Source organism: Sciurus vulgaris (genome assembly GCF_902686455.1).
Source record: "Sciurus vulgaris genome assembly, chromosome: 4".
Classification (NCBI taxonomy): Eukaryota; Metazoa; Chordata; class Mammalia; order Rodentia; family Sciuridae; genus Sciurus; species Sciurus vulgaris.
Window position 1 is genome coordinate 1,440,533 of NC_136464.1, and position 18,103 is coordinate 1,458,635.

Below are 18,103 nucleotides of genomic sequence, written 5' to 3' on the forward strand. Positions count from 1 at the left end.
GGCAGAGCAGGCAGTTCCCTGTGCCCTGCACACTCCTGGCCTGAGACACAGTAGGAACTGACTGTGGGGCTCTCAGCAAGGCCCAGACCTCAGACACAATGTGGTGTGCACACAAGAAGGGACAGAGTGCGGAGTCACCACCAGAAAGGGAAATGCAGCCAGCCAGGTGGCCAGGCCCCAGTAAGGCTGTGCACTGGGTGGAAACCAGGGTGTTAGAAGTGCAGACAAGGAAAGATTTTGAGGTTTTATACCATGTGTGAACCCAAGCCTGCATCTGGGGGGTCACGGGGTCACCTGTCCTCTCTGTGATGCTGGCAGGGGTGTTGTCCCAATTCCCACTCTTGCTGGGGGACTGTGGGCACACTGGCACAGTGGACATCAGCCTGGGTGGAGCTGTAGGACTCCAACTCTGAGGCCTCACCAATCCAATGTGACTGGGCCATAGGAAGCCCAGGACAGATGGCTGAGCACCAGGAGGTGCCCTCTCCAGGGAGCTGCTGCTTCATGTGGAGCCCTGACTCAGACGTGTGCTGATGGACCCCAGGGACATGCCCTTGGTCACCACTGAGAACTGATCCTTGCAGGGCAGAGAATGGGCAGTGAGGGGCGCTCCCTGCTCCTGGGGTGGGAATATCCCACCTGGATTGGAGTGGCACCATGTTAATGAGAAAGAGGTCGAGGCGCATGCAGGGGGTGGGGGGTGTGATAGCAGTGCTGACTTCCAGAAGGTTCTGGGTCAGAGCCCCATGGCTGCTTTGTCTCGGCTCTGTGTGCCCCAGCCTTCTGGGGCAGCTTGGACCTGGCCAGTCAGAATGGGTGTGGGTGTCGTCCTGTGACCATCTGGCCATGTGTCTCAGCAAACATCCCTGCAGCCAGTGAGGAAGAGTCCCCTCCTACCATGCAGGCCTGTTCTGCCTCTGCTTGGAGTGGGCAGAGGCTGTGTGGGGCGCAGCCACTTAGCCAGCGGAAAGCTCAGGTGGGGCGGCAGAAGACTCCCAGGTCCCCAGGCAACCACTCGTGGGGCTGGTGTGCAGGGAGGGAAGTGGAGGCTGTCCACACACAGGAGCTTCTAACCCAGACGTCTTTAATCCACCTGAGGAATCGCTCAGACGGCCACCTGCCGTCCAGTGTGGTGGCATGCAGGTTCCTGGCTACGGTTTCCTCACTGTACAAAACGGCTACTCTAATGACCCTATGGAAATACACATCTTGTAGAAAGGAGGGCATCTTAGCTAAAGGGTGGTAAGACTTCCCTGGAGACGGGCCTCGGGGAAGCTCAGGCTTGGTCCTCGAGGTGTGTGCCAGCGAGTCCCTGCTGGGGAGGAGCTGCCACGTAAATTCCTGGTGGATCCCTGAAGTCTCAGCAGCTCCCAGAGGCCGGTGGCACCCCTCGTGCCCTCCCACCTGTGCTGGGTGAACAGCGCCACAGCCCCCTGGAAGGACAGCTGCACCTGAGTGCCGTAGGCAGGTGGGAGTGCCGGGGGGCTTCGCAGGGCAGTGACTCCTTCGTGGAGGAAGCGGCGGATGCCGATCAGCCTGGCCAGACGCTTGCAGGCTCATGAGCTCGGAGCCTGGGCTCCTTGGCCTCAGCCACAACTCCACAACACAGCACTGGGGATTTTAGCACCCTAGTGGGGGCCCTGCCTTCATGCCGAGGCCAGGCAGGCCCTGGGCTGGAGGCCACCTGAGCTGTCACTGCCTCATCTAGCTCCTCACCCTGGCAGTGAAATCTCCCCAAATTCAGCCCTCTTGAAGGGGCTCCTCGTAGCGGGACCCGGGACCCCAGAGGACAGCTTATTTACAGGGGAGGGGAAGGCAAGACTGAGCACCTTTCAAAGTAACTTCTACAAAGGAAAGAGCTAACTGAGGTCAACGGTCTCCACACCATCATCAGCGGGAACACACCCACTGGCTTGGACCCCGTGTCCTGGAGGTCTAGGAAAGAGAGGTGATGTTGGAACGTCCGCCGGGGGGCGCCATGATCTTCTGGGCTGTGCGTCTGGCGATGTGATCGTCAGCTTGAGACCCTGAAGAAAGGGTAGGGTGGGTGTGTAAGGAGAAAGGAGAGAGTGCAGGAGTGTGCTTTGTCCAAGGGGTGGGCATGGGGCCCCACCCGCACACACAAGGTTAGCTTTGCTCCCCAAGCCCATGTGGCCAGGCAGGTGCCCCCTCCTGAGGCTTTGGGGCCACGGTCAAGTGCCAAGAGATTCCTGAGATCAGTGGAAGTCCAAGGCTGATTCTCGGAGAAGCCCATCCTGCCTTGGCCCTCCTGAGGGCCCTGGTGATGGGAGATGGCTGCCCTCAGCTTCAAGGCAGTGTTGGATTCTGAGGGACTTGCCCCTGGTCTTACATACCCAGGAAGTGATCAGAGACTGCTGTCAGCTCCCCAAGCAGGAGAATGAGACAGGACATCTGGGCAATTTGGTCCCCGCCCAAGGGTGGGGAAAGAGGAGAGGGTCTGACTTTGGTTTGCAAGGACAGCCAGGGGCTGCAGGCTTCCAGAAGCAGCTCAGCTCACAGCACGCTAGAAGTCCAGTCAGCACTGTCCAGAGCCCTGCGTGAGCCCCCCCAGGGATTCCAGTGTGCGCCTGAGGGCCGTGGACACACCCACTCCTTACACTCTGTCAGTGAGTCTGGGGCCGGCTGGGCTGGGGAGATGGGACACCGGACACTTGAGTCCCCAGAGGGGGCCTGTCCACTCACGAGCACCCCACCTGCCGTGCTTGCTTCTGCCTCATCACAGCGGCCTGGGGCAGAGGCTGGGCAGGCAGGGCTCCCGCTGGCATGCACAGCCCTCCCTCTCCCGAGGCCCCTCACCAGGGCAAGGGTCTCCCACACGAAGCTCTAGCAGTCAGTGCTGTGTGACAGGCGGGGGTGGACCTGCAGCGTCTGTGGGCACCTGCACCTGAGGCCTGGTACTCAGGAGGACTTGCTGCCCCTCGGGACTGCCCCTCGCCCAGGTGCCACTCACCAGACAGGCTGAATCCTGACTGGTGCAGGTTGCGCACGGGAGGCACGGAGATCTTGCCTGGGCAGGATGCGCGGGCCTGGGTGCCGCCTCCTGGCTTAGCGGGCACCATCACCTCATGGACGGGCCCGTCGTAGAGGCCTCGGGGCACGCCGTGGATCTCTGCCAGCTGCAGGATCATGGGGGCGGGGCATGAGCCAAGCTGCTGGGGGAGGCACCCCCGCTGAGGGGTCTGCACCCGACTCCACCCAGCTCAGGAACCCAGGGCCTCCAGTGGAGGGGCCGCACACCGCACACACCTCCTCAGTGGCCGACACCTGTCTGCGAGCGCACACTTGCCTTCATGTCCACATGCCCCCACCCACACAGCTCCCACACACACATGCAGCGGCCGAGGGCCACTGCAGAGCTGGCACCAGGCTCACTGTGGCCCAGGAGCCCCCCATCCCCAAGGAGGCCCTGAGACAGAGGCTGCGGGTCCACAGGACAGAGGACTCAATGTGGCTCCCCTCTCTCCAAATGGACTATCCATCTCAGAACTGCCCTGTGCAGCTCCTACCAGGCTCCGTGCTGGCCGCCCCTGCCCCTCCGTTGTGTGTGCTCTGGGCCTGGAACCCTTGCCAGCTCAGACTCTGACGGTGAGACGGTGTTCCAGGTTAGCTAAGCAGCAGCCGCTGGAGCCAGACAGTCCTGCTGGCAGTGGCTCTGCAGTTGGAGCCGCTGCCACTCCCCTGACACCAGGGACCAGTGCTGAGCCTGGCCCAGGAGACCACTCGCGTGTCCAGCCCCAGCCCTCCCCATTCTGAGTTCAGCGCCTCCTCCTGGAGAACCTGAGCAGGGCTGGGTAGGGTCAGCCAGTGCGCTGGCAGCTGCGTGTACACGTGGACCAGTGGCTCTGTGCATGGCGCCCTGTGCGGCGGGTGCCTGTGGGTGGCGTGTGGGTGTATGCACATGGCAGACGCACGCCTCGGACACAGATGCTCTGGACAAACACAGGAATGACGGTGGGCAGAGGAGAGGCCTGTGACCGGCTCGTACAGACTGCTGTGAGAATTCTACACTCGTCTATCCTGCTGTCTACTCCGAGAAACCCCTAGGGTCTGCACAGCAGCCAAGTGATGTTCACTCTTGGCGAAGTGGTTACAAGTGGCTCAGTTTGTATCCACGTCTCTGCAGCAACAGTGGATCACCTGGGTAACAAAGTACCCACCTGCCCTCAAGAGGCAGATGCAGCTGGCTGGGAGCAGGGGTCCAGGGCCACGCAGGGCCTCCGTGCTCCCCACACCACACACTGGTTGGCCCACTTGCAGCCAACAGGCCCTGGGCACGCGATGGGGCCCCCTGCTTTCCTGACCCTTGGGGACCAGGGTCAGGCCGACTGGGAGGCTCCCCACACCCTGGACGGAGGACCCCAGGGGTCAGGCCTTACCCTGTTGCGAGCTTTTATTCTCTTGTAGACAAAGTCTGGAAATGTTTTCCGAGGAATGAAGCGGCCAGCCCCCGGGGTGACAAAGAGGTTCCCATCCTCCAGCACGACCCTGCCCTGACTAATGACCACTGAGGGGGCTCCTCGGCACTCGAATCCTTCAAAAACGTTGTACTCCACGTTCTGGGGAGAGAGGCACCAGGGCTAGTGCCCTTCAGCTCCAGGAGCACGCCCAGGTCCACCAGGGTCATGGGAGGCTGCCCGTGCTGGGGCTAAGACCCCAGTGAGATGCAGCTGAGGCTGCCGGCTGCTGGCATCTGCAGAAATGCTCCTCAACCTCCAGCGTGGCCCAAGTCACGTGGTCTTGAAGGACAACGGGAGCAGGTGCAGCAGGACGCGGGCCTCACGGGCAGGTGCAGAACCCTCTGCTCAGCCTCCTTGTCTGCACCACAGGACGGCCAGGAGGAGCGGAGGGCGGGGCTGGGGGCTAGCTGGGCCGCTGAGTGCCCTGCTGCAGGCGGGGCCGGGGTCCCCACCCCGTGGGCCTGCCGAGGGAGCAGCTTTCCTTACCGAGCTGTGCTTCTTGGCAGAGATGATCTTCGTGGCCCTGGGGTTCCAGATAACCAAGTCAGCATCAGAGCCTACAGCCACTCGCCCCTTCCTGGGGTAAAAATTGAAGATTTTGGCAGCATTTGTACTGGTCACCGCAACAAATTCATTCTCGTCCATCTTCCCGGAGGCCTGAGAAGCAAGACAGCCAGCTGAGGGGCAGGGGTGGGGTCCGGTCTCCAGAACACCATGAGGCCCCCCATCAGGCAGGACCAGGAGGGCACTCAGACCTAGGGAAGCGCTCAGGACTGAGCTGGTGGGGCAGGACAGGGCAGGGCAACTGGACGCGACCCGCCCTCACCACCCTGTCTGTAAACAATGAACTCTTGAACTCTTTAAAAATGCTTGAAATTTCAATTAAAAATCCATGTAAACAGGACGTCTGAATCTGCAGGGAGGGTAATGCTGCCTGCAGCTCTGGGCATGTATCCTAAGGGGTGCAACAGCAGGTTGGGGGCCCTGGATACAGGACTGCTACTTCGGCAGTCCAACCTCTGCCTCATGACATTCCTGCTGTGGCCCTGGTTCTGCTGACAGCCCCTCCCGGGTCCACCGCCCCAGGCCTGGCTCACCACGCATTTCTCCCAGACCACGGACATGCGCTCCTCCACACCGTTGGTGCCCTCGGGGATCAGGGTGAAGTTGTCTTTGCCAACAGCCTTCTGGGCAGTGGTGAAGGTGCAGTGGGCACTGCCTGTCACCTGGAGGTCCCCACTGGGAGCAAGACAGGGTCAGAGGAGCCGGGGGTCCAGCCTTCCTGAGCTGGCAAGACTGGGTTGGCCCCAGTCCCACAGGGCAGGGGAGCCATGGGGGCTGAGGGTTCGAGCTGGTGTCTTGGTCAGGGGGAAGGCATGGACAGAGCTGCAAGGGGCCAAGAGTCGGGCAGGTCCTAGGTGGGAAGTCCCTGCTGGTGCCTGGGACTCCACCTCCCCACTGCCTGGCTGCCCTGCGGAGCCCAGGGCTCACGCGGGCGAGGCGAGGTGCATGGGCAGGGGTGGAGCTGCGGGCGGCCCTGGACTTCTGTGGGGGGCTGCTCACCTGGACAGCAGGGAGGTGAGGTGGTCTGCAGTGGTGGGGTCCGGGTTGATGGGGGGCGAGGTGACAAAGGCCGCAGCCTTCGCCCAGTTCTTGCTCCAGTAGTGTGAACCATCAGCACCCAGGCTGGCAGTGATGGGCTCCCCAAAAACAACCAAGCCTGCAGCAAGCAAGGCCTGTGATAGGGGCCGGCCTGCCAGCGTGGGCCCCAGAGGCCAGAGCACAGCACGGGCCTCACACTGCCGCTGCCAACACCTCTACCTCTGCTAGCTCTTCTGGCCAGGGACGGCTTGTCTTCCCTTCTGTGGCCTCCAGCCCTGGACAGGCCAGTCAGTAGCCCCAGGGGGCCCTCAGAACAGGAGGCTACAGCCGCTGACAGGAATCCTCCATACCCAAGGTCTCTGCTAGGGATCAGGCTGCCAGGCACTCCAGCTGGCCATGGAGCCAAAGGAGCCTCATGCTCTGTGGCCAGCTCACTGCCTGACCAGCTTGGCCTATTGGCACAGCAGCTGACCAGTCTTGGCCCCCTGATGGAGGGGGCCCCACCAGTGAACAGGGGAGAGCCAGGCTTGAAGTAGGGTGGGGTGCCTCAGAGGAAAGCCAGCCCTGCAGCAGGGGCTTCTTGGGGGCAGGAGTGAGTCCCAGGCTAGCCCCCAGACCCCCCTCTCTCTGTGCCAGGGACAGCCTCATGGGTCCTCTCCCTTGTTAACAGGGTGGGTTTCTCTTTCAGCCCATGATACAGAAAACAGGTCCAAGAACACACCACCTTCTCAGAACCGGTCCCAGAAATGAGTTCTCCATGAGACTCGTGGGGTCAACAGGAGATGGGGACATGGGATGTCAGGCCCCAGGTCCTTCCTGAAGACCTTCCTCTTCTCCCACCACCTCAGTCCTGTGCCCTACCTGGGCCCTCTCCAGAGCCCTGGGTGATTGCTGGGGCTCCCCAGACTCTCTGAGCTCAGCAGGCTTGGGTGGGGACCACTGAGTGCAGCCCCTGCTGAAGACAGCTACAGGATCCCACCTGCCACAGCATGTGTGCCCACCCCCGCTGGCTGGCCATGCTGTGGGCAGGGGGCATCCTGGATGCACAGCAGATGTCAACGTGGGGCTTTTCTGGGGAGCTAGGAGCCTCTCAGACACACGTGCTCAGCTGGTTCTGCCCCTTGAGATGGGCAGCTGCTGCTCCAACAGGCCAGGGACTCTGGTTCAGCCCCCACCCCTTGTGGGCACCAGGGTGTCTGCATCTCCCTTGGACGGTACTGCTGGGTGTCACCAGGCAGGAGGTGTCCAATCAAGAGGATGGGTCAGGTCACGGCTTCCTTCTGTCGGGCCTGCCCTCCTCACCACTGAGGGCCCTGGAGTTAGCTAGCCAGGCATGCAGGAAGGCAAGGCCCACACTCACCCCTGCGCTTGGCTTGGGCAATCACATCGGCTGCACCCCTGCTCATCACCTTAGTGACATACAGTGGGCAGTTGGCCTGCTTGGCGATGGTGACAGCTCGGTACACAGCCTCGGCCTCCACCTGGGGTGGGTGAGGGAGTGGGCACTCAGGTCACGAGAGGTCCCTGGGCCTTCCTGGCCTGCTGATGGCCCATAAGATTTTGGGCCCCAAGGGCCACCCTTGGGGTGAGGCCCCAGCCTGAGGCTCAGTGCCTGGCCTCTGGGCTGCCCTGTGCAATCCCCAGGGTCTGACCACACTGCTGAGGTAAAGGCCACAGAGTGACCAGTAGTCATGGGAGGTGGTGGCATGTGCCTGGCAGGGGGCTAGGGCTGAGCTGATCTCCACACAAGTGGTGCAGGCAGTCGAGGTGAAGTGCACTCTGGGGGCACAGATGCTGGCCACTCTTGGCAGGCACAGACTCACCTCCTCGGGGTGGCTGAGCACGTGGCCCTCAGGGCCAGTGATACCTCGCTCCAGCAGCCGCTTCTGCTCCTGAAAAACCAACAGGTGCCTCGCTCCAGCCCCAGCGGAGCCTGAACCCTGGTCCTGAAGTCCTTGGCCACAGGCCCTGCTCTCCAAGTGGAGTCCTGGGCCCCAGGGCCTCCCAGAATGCCCCGACCATGAAGAACTCATGGAGGAGGGTGGGCTTGGGGTGCTGGCCCAAGCTGCTGGCTCCTGACTGGCAGGACTGAGACGCCCTGGCCTTGCCCAGCACCTTCCCCCATGGAGCACCTGTGGCATGAGCATGGGTCAGGGGCCCTCCTGCAAAGCCGGGGTGGACGATCACTCTTCAGCCAGCACTGTGGTCCTAGAGGGACTGTGCAGATCCCTCCTGTGCTGAGGACATGGACACCGACAGTGGCAGGAATACGGGAGAAGCAGACCCCAAAATGAGCCTCTCGACATGGTGTGCGTCCCCAGCATCCTCCGCCTGCCCCCAGGGTGCTGGGCAAACACCTGACCATGACATCCTCCTGACAGTGTGGGCTGGGCTGACCATGAAGGTGTACACAGGTCCCTGATGCACTCAAGGTGGGGCAGTGGACAGGGCAGGGACCCTACCTGCTCTCCCTGGGACTCACCACTGTCCTGTCCAACTGGGGAGCAGGCAGGGCTGAGCCCTCCCAGAAAGTGTTTATGGGTTTGGAATATCAGTGAGCGTGTCGTGTGCAGTGACCCCACGGAGGCCCAGAGGACGACTGGCCAACTGCCCAGGCCCCTGCTGCACTGGCACATCTGGTACCTCAGCCAGAATCAGTGCAGCCACCAGATGGGTTTCCCGCCCCACGGCCTCAGGCAGGCTGGGATGTGTGTGAGGGGCAGGGCTGCCACCCTTACAGGGGCCAAGTGCTCCCATCTGCAGTCAGTGGTCACACCCTCCATCCCCCAGCCCTGCAGCACCTCCTCCACGATGTCCCCGTTCTCCGCATGCACCTGGGCCACGGCTCCCAGGTCCCGGATGATGCTGAAGATCTCATACATCTGGGAAGAGAAGTGGATGGGGTCCAGTGTCTGCAAGGCTATGTCTGCTCCAGCAGTGGCCAAAGACACCTGGCCTGTTCCCTTCTCTCTACTCCTGCCCTTACCTGGCCGTCGGTACACTGGCATCTGTCCTTATATGTCATGAAGACCAGGAAGGAGTTCACGCCTGGAGAAGAGGCAGCAGCGGGTCAGACAGCCTAGGAGACCTCTGCTCTCCAGAGGGGACTGGGGCTGGGGCCTCTCACATGAGAGCTGGGGCTGGCGCAGCCACTCTGAGGGCATGCCCCCACACCAGTGAGCTGGGGCATGCGGATGGAGTCGGGCACGCTCCAGAGCTCTGTGCGGGGCTTTCGGCCTGAGCTCCACCTGCTCTACGGGAAATGTCAGGGCCCGGTCCAGAGGGCTGAGCTCTCGGTCCTGGGCAGCAAGAGCCCACCCCTCTTCCAGGACCAGGACCTGCAAGAGGCAGCCCTGACCTGTCCACCATCCAAATACACACAGCCTACTCCACTGTGGGCTGCAGTGCTGATGGTCACCGTGCACTGCAGGTAACTGAGTCATCCTGTGCCATCTGGGTCATCCTCCCCATGACCACAGCATGTGACCTGGGGTTTGGGGTCTGTCCTGGAGTATCTGATATAGGCTGTGGGTCAGGGTCAGTCCATCCCTAGAACACTGTCCCTGGACTGCCAGACCAACACCTGGTGGCCCTCTGGCAGGGTGAAGGGGCTCTGCAGGTGCCTGGTTTCCACCTGTGCTCAGAAATGTGGCTGCAGGCCTCCCAAGTCCAATTGAAGACCAGCATGGAGGCAGAGCTGCTACCTGGAGCAAGGTCTCCAGACCCAAAGTGGACAACTGGCCAGCCTGGGCAAGGGAAAAAGGCATCCTGAGCTCCAAAGGGTACCGTGTGGGAAACTCGATCTGTGTGAACTGGGCACCCAAAGGAGATGGCTTTTACCCCTTGCTCCTTCAGGGCCACAGTGGATGGGCAGCAGTATCTCCTGGGAATGTCAGAGCCTGTGGCCTCCTGAGCCAGGCCAGAGGCCTGTAACTGGCACATCCTACGTCCTGGCCCATTCCAGGCCCTGAGCCATGGGCCATGCTCAAAGCTTGATGACAGAGATACATCACAACATTTCATCTTTGTCAAATCGTGATGGAACTCTGAGGTGGTTTTAGCTTCAGGACTTTCTATGGAATAAAACCAACCTTTGCTCGTGGATGGGTGTGTTTCAGCACAGAGAAAAATGGAGAGATACGGATTTTAAAAGTCCCCTTCTAACAGGACTAAGGGTCCTGGGAAAATATGTACCACTTTTCCTTCATGCTGGGTGGTTTCTCTTCTAGGAAAGGGGAATCTGAGCCTGGGCTGATTACTGCTCCCTCCGTAGGGAGCATGGCTACAGGATGAGTCCCTTGGAGGGGAGGGCTTCTGATCTAGAGCCTTAGCAGAATCGCCTTTGAGTAACTTCTCCAGCTTCTGCTCCATTCCTGGGCACCTGGTCTTGGGTCAGGTCAGCGGATCCTCAGGAGAGGCCTCCTCCCATCCAGCATGCAGCCAGCCCACGACCAGCAAGCCCAGGCTCCCCCAACCCAACCCCTTAGTCCTGGGCCGTGGGAGTGCTTCTCACCCTTGTCCTTAACCAGGGCCTCCAGCTCCTCCTTGGTGCTCTCGTGCCAGCGGGGCACGTCCATGTGCAGGGAGTAGTCACAGCAGGCTGCGCTATCTGCCCTCTCCCGCCACTGCTCGTAGGCCGCCAGCAGGCTCACCCCCGTGTCCGGGAACACGTGGTCCACTGCAGGGGCAGCAGAGTCAGCCAGGCTGCCCACCAGCTGCTTGGTCCCTCTACCGCCTCCGGGGAGATTTGGTTACATGCTCCCAAGAGACCGGAAAATGGATTTGAGGAGGTGCCACAGAGGGAGAGGCCACCTCTGCCCCCAACCTGCATCCCCAGTTCCACAGCCACCAGCCTCTCTCTGGGCAAGGCGATGAGTTCAAATCAGCCCACTCCGAAGGAAGCTGTTGCACCCCAGGAAGTGCGAGCGGCAGCCAGGGGCTTTGCCTGGCCTCCAGCACCAGTGAGCGCTCAAGGGGCCCATAGAGGGAGCGCTGTCCATGGTGCTGGCCCCGCATGCTGTAGGCCTGCCCCATGGTGCCCAGCGGGCCTCACTGAGTCCACACACACCAACGGTGCCCTCCCAGCCCCTGCACATGGCTACTGTGCTGCCTCCCACCCCTGCTCACTGGCCTCCCTTGGGACATGCCAGGGAAGAGCTGATTGGGGCCACTAGACAAGAAGATGCACCTTGGGGCAAGCAAGAGCTCTGCCTCCATCCTGCGTGCCTTTCACACGGGGTCGCACACATCCCCGTACTCAGACCACAGCCAGACCCCCTGGAGGTGGCTGCCTGCCTTGCCACCCTAGCTGCTCACACCTCCAGCCCCATGCATGCCCCTGCATTCTGTCAGCCTTGGTCAGATCGCTGACCGGCTGTTGTTCCTTCCCTTGAGGACTGAACAAACCAGACCAAGCTGCAATGGTGGCCATGGCTCTGTGTCACCTGTGAAGTGCCAGGGTCTGCAGGGTGCCCTCCTGGCAGAGGCAGTAGCATTCACTGTGCCAGGCACAGACCTCCCTCCCCAGGAGAGTGCGCCTCCCCTGCCCTGCTGCACAGCTCAGGAAGGGACTGGGGCCAGGTTCCACGAGGCTCCTCAGACTACAGAACAGACGGCGGAGCCCAGCACCACGGAGCCCACAGCTTTCCAGGTCACAAGTGCGAGAACAGGTTGGGCTGAGGGCTTGTCCTGGCTCCTGACCTCACCACAGGCAAGTTCACGGTGGCCCAGTGGGTTCATCACACAAGTTTTTAAACAGGGCTCCTCTGCTGAGCTTGGGGGTCTCAATGGGAGCCCACGGACCACAGCCACTCAGGAAGAGGCATCCTGGAGCACACAGCTCTATGGAAACGGGAGCTCTGACTGCCGTTAGGAATGATGAGCCCTGCTGTCCGCTGGCACCCTGAAGCCCCAGCCTCCATCTGTCACTGTCCCCCACATCTCTGACAGAGGCAGGAGGACCAGGGCCACATTGCACAGCCCTCCCTGGTCCAAGGCATGCAGGTTTTCCTAGCCCCAGTCACTGGCCTGCTACCAGCTCCCCAGAAGCAGTGACTGGACACACATCCATTTGCTCCCCTAGGACTGCCGGGCGCCTTCCTGAGCTGGCCAAGGCCAAATGGCCCAGAACGGGAAGCAGGAGCAACAGGAAGCACCCAAGGGTCTCCTAGACTGCACTGAGGGAGAAGACAGGACTGGGAAAGCCACGGTGTGCAGCACCCTCCCCAACACACCCGGCCGGATGCTCACTGGCCTCCCTCAATGAGGGAGGCCCGGACACTCACGGATCATGGTGGTCCCTCCTGCCAGAGCTGCCTTGGTGCCTTGACAGAAGTCATCAGCCGGGGTCATGCCCAGGACAGGCATGTGCAGTCTCGTGTGGACATCCACTCCACCAGGAAGGACCATCAGGCCGTGCGCATCGATGGTTTTGATGCCCCCAGGGACAATGAGGTTCTCTCCAATTTGTCTGAGAGCAACAAGGAGATGTCGTGCTGTTCACAGAGCACCTGGACGGAATCTGAAGGGGCTCTGAGGAAGGGCATCGGCACTGGGAAGTGCTCGGGCTCCTGTCCTTGAGGATGAGGGCAGGCCCCCAGCCCCCACCCCCAGCTCCTTCAGAGGCCAGAGAGAGCAGTCTCCCACACAGCGGCTGGAGACGGGCCGTGCTGAGGCCCGCCCTGCACAGACGCTGTTCTCTGGTTTCCCACAAGCTGCCTTACTGACTAGCTGCTGGAGCCACCTGACAGTTACAGCAGTGGAGTGGACAGGCTGCTCTGTAAATATGTACTAAGCACCTACTGTGAGCCCAGTAGCCTACTAAGTGCTGAGATAACACAAAGAAGCTGTTCTTGTTTCCCAAGACCCAGGGACTGTCAAGAATGATACCCCCAAAGCCAGACTGAATCACAGGCACCCATGACACTGTTTCCAGGGAAAGGGGCTTGGGGAAAGAGCAAAGTGATTACACAGACCTCACCCAAAGTTAACTGCCCGGGGAACTGGTCAGCAACGTACACATGTGACCAGTGAAGAGATTTTGAGTAGAAACTTACTTAATCAAACCATCTTCCACATACAAATCCGCATGAAAGGACTGGTCATCATTCACAATCTTCCCACCTTTGATCAGAAGGCGGTCACTCTAGTAGAGAGAAAACACGGATGCTTTTTCTCCAGAATGAGTTACTCAACACTTTTACTGAGATTGCTTCCCCTGGAATCATGAAGGAAACAGCTGGACACGACCTGGAGACATAAAAACAAGCTTCACCCCTGCACCCGTGCCTTGTACCCCAAAACAGAGCACTCAGAGGCAGAAGTCACAGAGTGGTGCCAGGAGGTGTGGGGCGGGGCAGCACAATGGGCAGGGTCCCACCCTGGATGCTGCACCCAGTGGGGAGACAGATGAAGCAAGAGAGCACGTGTGCGAGATCATCAGATTGTGACGGATGAGAAGAGCACAAAGAGGTGACATGATGGGAGAGAGTGGAGGCGGCTGCCGGGAAGGAGAGAGGCCTCCTGAGGGGCTGGACTGGAGGCAGTGCCATGTGGGGGTTCCGGGTCAGGAAGCACCCTGAGCAGGAGAGTGCATGATTGATGTCACACCCCCGGAGGGCCGCAGCCTTGTGCGGGGAGGGGCAAGAGGCCCGGGCAGGACCAGTGCAGGCAGGGTGGATGGGCAGGGCTAGAGAGTCCAAGGGCTGGCAGTGGGGACATAAGCAGCTCTGACCACAACTGGAGGATGCTGTAAAGGGACGGCCTTGGCTACGGGGTAGGGAGTGGACTGTGGTGTTGAACAAGGAGACTGGGTTCTGCCTGGGTGTCTGAGGTTGTCCAGGTAGATAAGGGTTATGGAGGAGCAATGGATTCCAGGGGGCCTGGGATTTGCAGGGAAGCACTTGCTGGTGGAAAGGCCACGGAGAGAAGGGAAAGGAAGCCAGCAGTGACCACGGGTTCTGGCTACCTGGAGGCACTCCAAGTGGGTGAACCAGGTGCCAGGGAGTGAGGCCAGTTCTGTGGGCTAACCTCACTGCTGTGGCAGTAGACAGGGATTGAGTCCAAGGCTTGGCAGCCACAGAACCACTTCTAAGAATTCTACCAATGGTCAGGAAGGAGGAGCTGGGCAGAAGCCGGGTGTCATCCATGCGACTTTGCATGGCCATCAGAGGGGCCCGCCTCGCCTCTGTGGCGGTGAGGACAGAATCACAGAGGAGGACAGAGGACCAGGCACAGGATGGCAGGAGTGGTGAGACAGCGCACTTCCTTCTAGACCACCTGCATTTACAGAGGTGCTGGCCTTGGCCCGCTGTCTGTCTGAGGCCAAGAGAGCCACCTGAGAGCAGCAAGAACAGCTCTGGGAGGCGGAGGGCGAGGCACACTGTCCTCACTGACGTCTGACCCGTGGCTTTTAGGTTGCATATTGGTTGAACAAAATCAAAAGAATATTTTGTTGACTTGTAAAATCTTACAAAATTCACATTTCAGTGCCAACAGATGGAGTTTCTTTAGAACACTGCCCGTGACTGTCTTTTCCAGGACTGCTCAGGTGTAACGGGAACAATGTGGTCCACAGAGCTAAAAACGCTCCCTGGCCTGTACAGAAGCAGCTGGCCAAGCCCATCCCCACCTCACCCTGCAGGCACTACGGCCCATTGGGCCCATGGCCACTGAGCACTAGCCTCAGCCAGGACCCATCAGAGCCACCCACTGCTGGGCCCCTGCAGCCAGGTTCAGGCCAGGCTGCTGCCCCAGCCAGGACCCAGCCACCTCCCCATGGACCAGCTCATTCTCAGCAAACACTGGAAGATCCAGCCAGAAGAGGGAAGGCTTGGGGCCGGAGGAGGCTTATGATCTGGGGTTTCTGTTCACGTCCTCAGTTTTTGGGCAACAGAACTTGGATTCTGGGGTGTCCCCTGGGTTTGGAGTCAATAGGAATGAGCTGGGCTGTAGTGGACACTCAGGATACCCCATCAGGATGGGTGAAACTGCTGGTCAACAGCCCAGCCTCCTCCTAGGCTCTGCTGCTTCACCACCTTGGAGGGTTCTCTGGCTGTCCCCACACACCACCTGCCACCCGAGTGCCAGCTGGCTGATGGGGCTTCCTCCTCAGGCCTTGACCCTGTAGGGCAGTGGGCAGTCTTGAGGCAGGAGGCCCTCCCGTTCAGGCGGAGGCAAGTGGAGAGACTCTTTCCTCTTTGAGTTTCTCAGGAAGGAATGAGCCCTCTGAAGGCTACTGGCCTACATGTCAAACAGACTCCACCGCCCAGAGTTGGGTCTGGGACCCCAGGAGACTCCCCTCCGCTCCCCTTCCTCAGGTTCCCAGCCGCCTCTGTGGGGAGGCTTTGTTTCCTGGCAAGGCGGGGTGGACAGCTGGACCTCCTCCTCGTGGTGCCTGTGGGTGTCAGGGAGGGGGATCTGTCCCGCCAAAGGCTGGGGTTGCAGGTTGTGGTCAGTGGTGAGTGCTCGCCTCTCTTGGAGTGTCCAAACCTGGACTTCCCGAAGGGGTCCAGGGGCCTCCAAGGGCTCTCGGCCAAACGGCCAGGGCTAAACCGCTTTGTTTCTGACAAAGAGCTCCCGACGCCACAGAGGCGCGTCCAGGGGGCCAGCGGGCCCCGGGCTAGGCCAGGAACAGCATCTGCGCGTCCAGAGGCCCAGCGGTCAACAAAGGCCTCCACCGCCAGGCTCCCGGAGGGCAGATCTCTCTGCCCAGTCAGCCCACATCGTCCGCCCGGCCCCGCGGGAAGACAGCACCCTTGAGCTTCCGGAGGCAGGCGCTCGAGGCCCTGGGCTCTTCCCAAGGGCACTGGAGGCTCGGGAAAGCGGGCGGACCGGGCCTGCGCGCCCACTCCGCACGGGGGTCCCGCGCGGCCTCGCGGTCACTCTAGTCGCGAGACTGGTATAGCGCCAGCGCCGGGACTGAGCTCGCGCGGAGGCGGAACCACAGGCAAGACCAAGAGGGCCCGCCCCGCATACAGGCCCATTCAGGGCGGTGGGCAGGGGGCGCCTGGCAAGGCGCGGGCCTGAGCCGGGCTCACCGTGATCCGGGGGATGCTCTTCTTGCCCTGGAAAGACATCCTGTTCTGCAGGCTGGCCTGATCCCTGGCACGGGCAGCGCGAACGCGGGCGAGCGAGCGGGGACACGCGGAGAACGGCGTGCGCGCGGGGCGCGGAGCCGCTGAGTGCGAGCGCGCGGGGTGAAGGGCTCGGGTCCCGGCTGCTGTCTCCGCCCCTGTCCCCGCCTTCGCAGCGGTGTTATTTGCATTTAGGCCCCGCCCCGACGCAGCTCATTTGTATTCAGGCCCCGCCCCGTGTCGGCTCCCCTCAACCTCCCAGCCCAGCGCACCCAGTCGCTGCCCGCTGGCGTCTCTGCACCTGGAACCCGTGCGTGCTGAGGCGGTAGGAGGAGGACTGTGACCTGGCCCTGACGCCGTACACAGTTTGCACCCCGGGGAAGGGTTGGGGGAGGTCGGGCAAAGTCCTGCCAGATCCCGCTCGTGGCCTCCGCTTGGTGACTTGACCCACCCTGGGTTTAAACCAAATCCCGCTTCCAGCCGCGGCGCCGTGGGACCCCGTAGTGCGTCCGGAAGATGTCTCTGACCAAGGCCGACCTCCTCTAGATAGGGCCTGGGCTGGAGAGTGAGCGCCAGGTAGTGTCCTGGACCTCGGGACCTCGTGGGTGTTCCATGAGGGGCCGCGCGAAGCGGGGCGAGACAGAAGGGGACAGACAAGTTGCAAAGAAACAGAGAAACAGAGATGGAATGAGGACTGCGAGGCCAGGCCCTGGTGGGGTCGCAGGATGAAGTCCAGGTCCCCAGGGCAGAGGGTGGAGGATGCGCTCCAAGCCCGCGCTGTAGCGTGACTGAGCGGCGTCTCAGAGAGTCTCAGCCCTCATCCCACCCGCACGGACCCCTCAGCGTGCGTCCTGGGTCCTGCAGCCTCTACCTGCGGAGGGCCGCCGGCTGCCGGGACCACACCGGGCCACCCTCGGTGACTGACCGCGACTACCGGATCATCTACTTCTGGCTCGCCGCGTCCCTCCGAGCGGCCGTGTGGTTCGCGGAGAGGATCGTTGGCCCGAGGGCTCTGGTGACCGCTCCGCCGCACGTCCAGGGGCAGCGTCTTGTTCTCAAAGGCATCCTCCACGCAGCCGAAGACACCGCTGAGCTTGGGCCTGGCTGGAAGCTTAGCAGGCCGGTGCGGACGCAGTGCGGTCAGGGCGGGAGTTGGCGCCAGCCCGAAGGTACCTCAGCCCCCTGCAGGAGATCGACGCTGCATGCGGACTGGGCTGGCTGGCGGACTCCTCTTCTCCCCGCCCCCACGACCCCCAGCCACCCAGCTCTGGCGAGTAGCTGGCGCTGTCCACGCAGCGGGTGCTGAGCACGTCGCTCCTAGTTTAGGGAAGCGGCTTGCCCTCCGGGCACAGGTGGGCTCGGACTTCCGCTCCACACGATGGAGGCGAGGTTGTGGGGAGCTCACCTAAGAGAGCCGCTGTCTACAGCAACACTCGCCACCCTCCAGTCCCCTTGTGAGAGCTCACATCCACAAGTGGACCCTCTGGGGAGGCGCCTTCAGTAGCAGCTCCAGACCTCCCTTAACCCAGGTAGAGATTTGGTTGAGACAAAGCAGAGGGGTCCGCCCAGAGATCACAGGGCGATGCCCTTACTCTATGGGGTCCAGCAGCGACTGATTTGGAACGGGAAGACCCCACCCGGCCTTTCCATTGTCAGTACAGCTGAACTTGCACAAAGAGTCACTGCGGCGCTGGTTACCTGCCGACGTGAGCGTGTCAGGAAGCAGAGTCCAGCGACTTTCCCAGACCCTTGTCTTACTCTGGAATCCCCCAAACCAATGGACAAGCCCCTTCGCTCACCCACAGTGCGGTCTCTGATGAGCGCCGCGCCTCTCCTCGTGCTTTCCAAAGTCATTTGAATTCTTTCTCTGGTTTGCATTTGACAGAGGTGTGCTGACCTCAACCAGGTGCCACCAGGTACCTCTGATTACAGAGGTGCTCCCCTCAGGTG

At 61.4% G+C, this 18,103-nt stretch overlaps 1 protein-coding gene across 3 annotated transcripts; it reads right to left on the minus strand.

The window, feature by feature from the left end:
- Nucleotides 1-1,919: 1,919 nt before the first annotated feature.
- Nucleotides 1,920-16,255, minus strand: DPYSL4 (dihydropyrimidinase like 4). 3 transcript variants are annotated; one of them, XM_079135980.1, is made up of 14 exons: nucleotides 16,118-16,255; nucleotides 13,136-13,224; nucleotides 12,365-12,549; nucleotides 10,594-10,758; nucleotides 9,067-9,128; nucleotides 8,915-8,962; nucleotides 7,904-7,972; nucleotides 7,441-7,561; nucleotides 6,042-6,198; nucleotides 5,576-5,717; nucleotides 4,965-5,135; nucleotides 4,398-4,577; nucleotides 2,972-3,137; nucleotides 1,920-2,027 (listed from the first exon to the last, which is right to left on the minus strand). In XM_079135980.1, the coding sequence occupies exons 1-14, from the start codon at nucleotides 16,154-16,156 to the stop codon at nucleotides 1,936-1,938; spliced, it is 1,686 nt and encodes a 561-aa protein (XP_078992106.1). In that variant the 5' UTR covers nucleotides 16,157-16,255; the 3' UTR covers nucleotides 1,920-1,935. The 3 variants fall into 3 exon arrangements, with proteins under 3 accessions (XP_078992106.1, XP_078992105.1, XP_078992107.1); XM_079135979.1 differs by having other exon boundaries at nucleotides 8,882-8,962; XM_079135981.1 differs by lacking the exon at nucleotides 10,594-10,758 and having other exon boundaries at nucleotides 8,882-8,962.
- Nucleotides 16,256-18,103: the final 1,848 nt, after the last annotated feature.

Coding starts and splice junctions, on each gene's coding strand:
- DPYSL4 (XM_079135979.1), bottom strand. CDS start 16,156: ATGTCTTTCCAGGGCAAGAAGAGCATCCCCCGGATCACG. Junction 8,963..9,066: donor GCCAGTGTACCGACGGCCAG/GTAAGGGCAGGA, acceptor TTCTCTTCCCAG/ATGTATGAGATCTTCAGCAT. Junction 6,199..7,440: donor TGCCCAAGCCAAGCGCAGGG/GTGAGTGTGGGC, acceptor TGCTTGCTGCAG/GCTTGGTTGTTTTTGGGGAG.